Source organism: Gadus macrocephalus, chromosome 14 (assembly GCF_031168955.1).
Source record: "Gadus macrocephalus chromosome 14, ASM3116895v1".
NCBI lineage: Eukaryota > Metazoa > Chordata > Actinopteri > Gadiformes > Gadidae > Gadus > Gadus macrocephalus.
This window is the reverse complement of record NC_082395.1, coordinates 1,116,526-1,125,024: the sequence shown is the minus strand read 5'-3', so window position 1 is coordinate 1,125,024 and position 8,499 is coordinate 1,116,526. Positions and strand designations below refer to the sequence as shown.

The window sequence follows — 8,499 nt, the reverse complement described above, 5'->3', positions numbered from 1 at the left end:
CCCGTGTTCCGTAGGCCTGGACCCGCCCTCCCACGCCGCCCTGGGGGACCCCAGCGAGGTGGAGTTCCAGGACCTCCCGCCGCTCAGGGAGGGGCCGGGGCTCGAGGGCCCCCCCGGCGCAGACCCCTCCGCCGCCGAGCCCCCCGACGGCCAGCCCCTCCGCTCCTCCTCCAGCACCACCGCCAGCTCCTCGCCCAGCACCGTCATCCAGGGGCTCCACCAGGTGAGGGGGTCCGCCAGGTGAGGGGGGGGGTCAACCAGGCGAGGGGGGGGGGTCCGCCAGGTGAGGGGGGGGGGGGGGGGGGGGTCTGCCAGGTGAGGGGGTCCACCAGGTGAGGGGGGGGGTGGGGCTGCCAGGTGAGGGGGTCCACCAGGTAAGGGGGGGGGGGGGGGGGTCCACCAGGTGAGGGGGTCCACCAGGTGGGGGGGAGGGGGGGTTCACCAGGTGAGGGGGTCCACCAGGTGGGGGGGAGGGGGGGTTCACCAGGTGAGGGGGTCCACCAGGTGGGGGGGAGGGGGGGTTCACCAGGTGAGGGGGTCCACCAGTTCCTGAAGTGAGGTTTGTGTCCGGTGGGAGTCTGACGGCGTTCTTCTGGTCCCCAGCAGGGGGAGCCGGGGGAGCCGGGGGAGATGGAGGCCTCCGCCGCCGCCGCCCTGCAGAACCCGGTGCCCGGCCTGGGGGGCCTGGGGGGCCCGGTGGGGGGCCCCTTCCCCAGGATCACCACGGACGCAGCCCCCGAGCCCGCCAAGGACAAGAAGGCCGAGTATGACAACCCGTACTTTGAGCCGCAGTACGGCTTCCCCTCAGAGGACGACCCCGAGGGGCAGGTGGAGTCGTACACGCCCCGCTTCAACCAGAGCCTCAACGGCAACAAGTGTGTTCCACTGCTCACCGCTCGATGGATGTCCTCGTTCAAACGAGCTTCTGCCCGCCATGGCAATGTCCCGCGTGTGTGTGTAGACCAAACTAACCTAAACCAACTAACCTCTGACTGGTGTCTGACCCAGCCGTCCGCTGATTGGCTAGCGCTGCATGTCCGCACGCCGTCCGTCCCATGGTGCTGTTGAGTCTGTGGTGGGGCGTCGCTCTGTGGGGTTCTGCTCTCTGGGCGTCTGTCAGTGCCCCCCCTGGGGGGGTGTGTGTGTGTGTGACCGACTGAGGCTCTGTGGGGTTCTGCTCTCTGGGCGTCTGTCAGTGCCCCCCCTGGGGGGGTGTGTGTGTGACCGACTGAGGCTCTGTGGTGGTCTGAGCGCTCACTGAGCTGGCTCTGCGCGTGTGTGTGTCTGTTTGCGCGTGTGTCTGTTTGCGCGTGTGTGTGTCTGTTTGCGTGTGTGTGTGTCTGTCTGCGTGTGTGTGTGTCTGTTTGCGCGTGTGTGTCTGTTTGCGCGTGTGTGTGTCTGTTTGCGCGTGTGTGTCTGTTTGCGCGTGTGTGTCTGTTTGCGCGCCTGTGTCTGTTTGCGCGTGTGTGTGTCTGTTTGCGTGTGTGTGTGTCTGTTTGCGTGTGTGTGTGTCTGTTTGCGCGCCTGTGTCTGTCTGCGTGTGTGTGTGTGTGTGTAAGTGTGTGTGTGTCTGTGCTGGTGTACCGGTGTGTGTGTCCCACTGAGACGCTGGCTCCGCCCCCAGGTCCCAGCGGCCCTTGCGTCCCAGCAGCTTGCGTCTCCCGGGGGAGTCGGACGGCGAGGGCGACTCGCGGACCAGCTCGCCCAACTCCACCATCTCCAACAACAGCAACGACGGCTTCGGGGGCCTCATGTCCTTCGCCAGTGAGTCCCTGACGCTGCTCAGTGCAGGTTCATAATTCAGACTGGTGATTGGTTGACCTCCTAAACCAATCACCGAGCAGATCCCGGGTCTGCCGGTGACGCTGCTCTCTGTGGTTGGTGTTTGGAGGATGTCCTTTTAAAGCCCGATCCGTCCACAGATGTGGACGCGTTGTCTCTGGGTGGCAATGGTCCCACGGAGTCCTTCAGTAAGCATGTTTCTTTAGTCCCGCCCCCGAGCAGTGATTGGCTTGGTGAACCCAAAGCGGACCAATCCCTGAATCACATCAGATGTGTTTTAATTTGGGCTGCATTCCAGTTCACCTCCGCCACGATGGTTCTGCTTCATGGGTTAGTGGGTTAGTGGGTTGGTTAGTGGGTGGGTTGGTTAATGGGTTAGTGGGTTGGTTAGTGGGTGGGTTGGTTTGTGGGTGAGTGGGTTAGTGGGTGGGTTGGTTAGTGGGTTAGTGGGTTGGTGAGTGGGTTAGTGGGTTGGTTAGTGGGTTAGTGGGTTGGTTAGTGGGTTAGTGGTGGGTTGGTTAGTGGGTTAGTGGGTTGGTTAGTGGGTGAGTGGGTTAGTGGGTTGGTTATTGGGTTAGTGGGTGAGTGGGTTGGTTAGTGGGTTAGTGGGTGAGTGGGTTGGTTAGTGGGTTGGTTAGTGGGTTAGTGGGTTGGTTATTGGGTTAGTGGGTGAGTGGGTTAGTGGGTTGGTTATTGGGTTAGTGGGTGAGTGGGTGAGTGGGTTAGTGGGTGAGTGGGTGAGTGGGTTAGTGGGTGAGTGGGTTAGTGGGTGGGTTGGTTAGTGGGTGAGTGGGTGAGTGGGTTGGTTAGTGGGTTGGTTAGTGGGTGAGTGGGTTAGTGGGTTAGTGGGTTAGTGGGTTAGTGGGTGAGTGGGTGAGTGGGTGGGTTGGTTAGTGGGTGAGTGGGTGAGTGGGTTAGTGGGTGAGTGGGTGGGTTGGTTAGTGGGTGAGTGGGTGAGTGGGTGGGTTGGTTAGTGGGTGAGTGGGTGAGTGGGTGGGTTGGTTAGTGGGTGAGTGGGTGAGTGGGTTGGTTAGTGGGTGAGTGGGTTGGTTAGTGGGTGAGTGGGTTGGTTAGTGGGTTAGTGGGTTGGTTAGTGGGTGGGTTATTGGGTTAGTGGGTGAGTGGGTGAGTGGGTGGGTTGGTTAGTGGGTTAGTGGGTGAGTGGGTGAGTGGGTGAGTGGGTTAGTGGGCTAGTAAAGGTCAGAGAGCCTCTTTGATCCCCACCCTGTGTCCCCGACCAACAGGTAATCTGTACAAGAACCACGGGAGCAACTTCAGTCTGTCCAACCTGGCCATCCCCAACAAGGGGGCCCGCGAGAAGGCCACCCCCTTCCCCAGCCTCAAAGGTACGGCCCTGCGTTCATACCCCGCCTTCTGCACCGCTCTGCTCTCTCACTCAGTAAGAGTCTCTCCTACCGTTCCACATCAACCTGAGGATGACCTCAACAACAGTAAAGAAGTGATCTTATCCCTTACATTAAAGGTATCTTGGTCCATCCATTAACTCATGTTTTAGCATATCCATTTCATTAAATGTATCTTAGCCTATCCGTTACATCATATTTATCGTAGTATATCCATTCCATGCTAATCCTATAGCGAGCTGTGAAGTGATGCGTTTGTAATATTGAATTAATGATGGCGTTTGTATTCAGATCAACATCAGCTATAGTTTTGTTAATTTTTCACCAGCTTTGCTTTTTGAGGTGTATCATCGTCATTGAATGTCCTGCTTTTCTTTCTTTTTCTTTATATTTTATTTTGAATTTTTTAAAATTATATTATTTAAAAAAGAGATGTTAAACTTTGATGTAGAGGAAGAGATGGATGAAGCAGGTTGGTAGAACGTGTTTACGGCCTCAATAACCCCCTGTCATCCTATAAACCTCCATCACACTGTTTTAATTAATCGAGGAGAATATGTATTTATATAAATTAGGTTTTTCTCTCAAGGATGAACTCCTGTGAATGTAAAAATCAACCCCTCACAGTAATAAATAGAAAGATTTGTGAAAGTAAAACTATTTCCATTTTATTTGGGACGTTGAGGTGCCCAGATTATAATTGGAACGATCTGAATTTAATTGTGCAAAAGTTTTCCCTCGGCGGTGGATTTTCACATTTATATGCGGATCACATCCTGAGAGAGAAACAAAGCCTGGAGCATGCAGACGTTTCCTCGATCGCTGCCCTGAAATGACTCAACGGTCCTTTGATGTGCGTGTGTTTGTCTCTCGTTCAGATGAGCCTGACAGCCCGGGTATGTTACGTGTGCTGTGCCCCCCACTCCTCTCTAACCCTCCCTGTGTGAGCCCTAGCCCAGAGCCTCCACCAGCGATAGCTCTCCTCTAGCTCTCCTAGCCTCGGTCTAGGAACCAGAGGCCACTTTAGGCTTGTCCCCCTCTGTTCCCCTCCGTCCCCCCTCTCTTCCTCCGTGTGCGTAGGACTGGTAGGTCTTTAGTGTCCTGACACACATCGTGGACCCCCTACCGTAGGACATGCAGACTGTTGGTGTGATGATCTGATGCAGGAAGACTGTGGTTTTGATCCGCACCGTGTGACAGAGTGCTCGATCCCCTTTGCGTTGATTTGAACCACAAGGGAATCGTTGTGTGCATCAGAAGGGTCATTCCCCCTGAATGGCCCTCCTCTCTGAGTCGGTGAACCTGAAGCCTCCTGGTCACGCTGTTGGGCGTCTCATCATCTCGAGGGCCTAAGTCCCTCACAGTTTTAAAACCAATAGTGCTAACTTAACTTAAACAGAGAACAGTATTAAAATATGACACTTTTAACTAAATGTATAGGATGTGTCATCTCAATGTGTTTTCTAGCATAAACCCAACGGCTTGCTTCATATGAAACTAGATCACAAACCTAACTCATTCATGTAGTTGACCCTGAGCTTCACGTTTGTGCAAGTAATCGCCCGACACAGCTACAAGGAGGCATTCAATGGTTCTGGGAAACAAGTTGATGTTGTTAATTGTTCCAAAAGCAGATCGTACAACCTTTTGTGACAAGGTTTATGGTGTGCCCTCATCAACGCATCCTTTTGCTTATGTTTTGTCATTGTGTCTCTGTCCCCGTCTCCTCCTCTCTCTCTCTGATGCCCTGTTGGGTGTGCATGTCGTTGTGTCATTGGGTTGATAACAGACTGGTTTGTCCCGGCCGGTGTCCCCTCTCTATGTCCTCTAATTCTGGGTTCTGTGTGCAGTATTTGGGCTAAATTCTCTAATGGAGATAATATCAGAGGCTGGCCCGGGGAGAGGAGAAGGTGGGTTCTGCCCTTTGACTGCTGAACTGCATGTTTCTCCCAGCCAGTCAACTACATCTCCCAGCATTCATCACCTGGGCCTCGGTGTCGATGCTGTCCTCCCATCACCGCCATCGTGACTGTTCCCTCACTAACTGCCATTCAACACCAGCCACAGGCCACGCTCTCAGATCTTATTTATGAACGGGCCGGACCTCTGCTCTGTCTTTAAACCTAGTTCTCCAACGGTCTCTTCTGATCGGAAGCTGTGGCCGTTGTTATGTTCAGGACGTTTGGTAGTGTAGGTGGTTTGTAGAGGCTAGGGGGTTAGTCACTACCTAGGATGTTGGGTAGTGTAGGAGGTTTGTAGAGGCTAGGGGGTTAGTCACTACCGAGGACGTTTGGTAGTGTAGAAGGTTTGTAGAGGCTAGGGGGTTAGTCACTACCGAGGACGTTTGGTAGTGTAGGAGGTTTGTAGAGGCTAGGGGGTTAGTCACTACCGAGGACGTTTGGTAGTGTAGAAGGTTTGTAGAGGCTAGGGGGTTAGTCACTACCGAGGACGTTTGGTAGTGTAGGAGGTTTGTAGAGGCTAGGGGGTTAGTCACTACCGAGGACGTTTGGTAGTGTAGAAGGCAACAGGGTTAGCATGACCTTTGTCATGCTAGTCTCAAAGGTTGAACATCATTTGACTTGATTTGATACAATCCCCAATACATTAAGTAATGTGTCAACTTTTTATGGACCTTTACGATGGATTAAAGAGGCATAATTGATGATGAAATTATTACAGTTCTACAAATACCATTGGTTGTATAGTCTTAATCAGTAATGATATTACCCAATATTGAATATAAAGTCAATGATCGACTTAAACAGCAGTCAAATTCAAGTGCTTGTTGAATAGAGCCCATAGTTTGAGACACTTAAATGTCATACTAATATCCCTACTGGTACTAAAGAAGGTCTGAATGAGGTTAGTTTATCTTCTAAAAAAGGGCTGGTCAACAGACATAAAGTGGACTGACTTTTCTCAGGTTCTGGATTAAGCCACGTGTATTGATGAGTGGTATCCATCCCAACTGGAGCAGGGCCATGTGTTCAATAATTCAGTCTCTGAATTGAGAGCTGTTTCAGCAGGAGCGTGGACACAGAACACGGCTTTGGCTGTATTGATTTGGTTAAATATGACTCAACTCACTGATGCAAAAACTCTTCCGACATTTCGTGTCGGCCCCAAAACGTTGTTATGCTTTGGGCTTAACCCTCACATGTTCAATACCTCTCTAAGAGTGACATTCAGATTGTCCATCAGAGGTTTGTTTCCATTTGTTCCAGCCGCCCTGAAGCTCAGTAGAGCCCACAGCCTACCACCTCCCTGCCTCATGGAGCCACTCAGTGTCCTAACATCCTAGCACCTCCCTGCCTCATGGAGCCACTCAGTGTCCTAACATCCTAGCACCTCCCTGCCTCATGGAGCCACTCAGTGTCCTCACATCCTACCACCTCCCTGCCTCATGGAGCCACTCAGTGTCCTAACATCCTACCACCTCCCTGCCTCATGGAGCCACTCAGTGTCCTAACATCCTACCACCTCACTGCCTCATGGAGCCACTCAGTGTCCTAACATCCTACCACCTCCCTGCCTCATGGAGCCACTCAGTGTCCTAACATCCTACCACCTCCCTGCCTCATGGAGCCACTCAGTGTCCTAACATCCTACCACCTCACTGCCTCATGGAGCCACTCAGTGTCCTTACATCCTACCACCTCACTGCCTCATGGAGCCACTCAGTGTCCTTACATCCTACCACCTCACTGCCTCATGGAGCCACTCAGTGTCCTTACATCGGGCTCCATCCTCCTGTCACCTTCTCTCTTAGTTCTGCATGCTGTTGCTGTGGTTGTTGTGGTTGTTGTGCAGGCTGTCCTTGTTGTTGTGCGATGCCATTGTGTGTTGTCACCACCAGCTGTGCTTGTGTGTGTGTTACTGACTCTTTCTTCACCCCGGTTGTTTTTACCACTAGGCCGTAGCAGTGGTTAGCGGTTAGCTTGTGACCCCGCCCCAGTAGAGTACCCCGTGTGTGCGTGTGTGTGTCCCTCTCATAGTGAGAGGGTCCTCTTCCTCCTTCCGTCGTGGTGTTAGCGCTAGTTCAAAGGCCTCTCCTGGGGCTCCGCGCGGCCTGGCGAGCTAGCCCCTCTGCGGCGTGGCTAGCCCCTCTGCGGCGAGGCTAGCCCCTCTGCGGAGAGGCTAGCCCCTCTGCGGCGAGGCTAGCCCCTCTGAGAGGCTAGCCCTTCTGCGCCGAGGCTAGCCCCTCTGCGCCGAGGCTAGCCCCTCTGCGGAGTGGCTAGCCCCTCTGCGCCGAGGCTAGCCCCTCTGCGCCGAGGCTAGCCCTTCTGCGTCGAGGCTAGCCCCTCTGCGTCGAGGCTAGCCCCTCTGCGTCGAGGCTAGCCCCTCTGCGTCGAGGCTAGCCCCTCTGCGGCGTGGCTAGCCCCTCTGAGAGGCTAGCCCCTCTGTGCCGAGGCTAGCCCCTCTGCGCCGAGGCTAGCCCCTCTGAGAGGCTAGCCCTTCTGCGCCGAGGCTAGCCCCTCTGCGGCGAGGCTAGCCCCTCTGCGGCGAGGCTAGCCCCTCTGCGGCGAGGCTAGCCCCTCTGCGGCGAGGCTAGCCCCTCTGCGGCGTGGCTAGCCCCTCTGCGGCGAGGCTAGCCCCTCTGCGGCGAGGCTAGCCCCTCTGCGGCGAGGCTAGCCCCTCTGCGGCGAGGCTAGCCCCTCTGCGGCGAGGCTAGCCCCTCTGCGGTGTGGCTAGCCCCTCTGCGGCGAGGCTAGCCTAGTGCGTGGTCCTCTGTGACGCTGTGGCCCCCCTGGGGGCCCCCCCGGGCCCCAGAGAGCTCACTCCTCTGGCCCTTCTCAGGAGCCCGGGCCCCGCGTGCGCTGGTGGACCAGAAGTCGTCGGTGATCAAGCACAGCCCCACGGTGAAGAGGGAGTCGCCGTCGCCCCAAGGCCGCATCAGCAACACCAGGTGAGGCCTGCTCAGAGCGTCGCTGGCTCTGGCTGTGTGACATGTGATCAAAGCGCTTCTCGATGCAGGAGAGAGGGGTGCTAGTTTCAGGATCGAGTCCAGTCCGCCTTGCCCTCGGAACGGCATGATTAAAGTCTGCGTACGATTATTCCTTCACTGTTAACTGTTTGCAATAAGGTAAACAAACAAAGGCAAACCTTAGACGAGAAGTGCAAAAGTGTAGTCTCCCAGCTGAAGATGGGTGGTGTAGTGTCTCCTCCCAGCTGAAGGTGTAGCTCTTCAGACCCAGAGGGGTGGTGCAGTGTCTCCTCCCAGCTGAAGGTGTAGCTCTTCAGACCCAGAGGGGTGGTGTAGTGTCTCCTCCCAGCTGAAGGTGTAGCTCTTCAGACCCAGAGGGGTGGTGCAGTGTCTCCTCCCAGCTGAAGGTGTAGCCCTTCAGGCCCAGAG

At 55.1% G+C, this 8,499-nt stretch overlaps 1 protein-coding gene across 1 annotated transcript in view; it reads left to right on the top strand.

The window, feature by feature from the left end:
- Positions 1–8,499, top strand: part of madd (MAP-kinase activating death domain) — a 57,424-nt gene that overhangs the window by 28,647 nt on the left and 20,278 nt on the right. Inside the window, 6 exon segments of the mRNA XM_060071326.1 lie at positions 15–223; positions 604–875; positions 1,625–1,764; positions 3,027–3,128; positions 4,997–5,056; positions 7,944–8,052. Of these exon segments, the coding sequence (XP_059927309.1) occupies positions 15–223; positions 604–875; positions 1,625–1,764; positions 3,027–3,128; positions 4,997–5,056; positions 7,944–8,052 (892 nt within the window).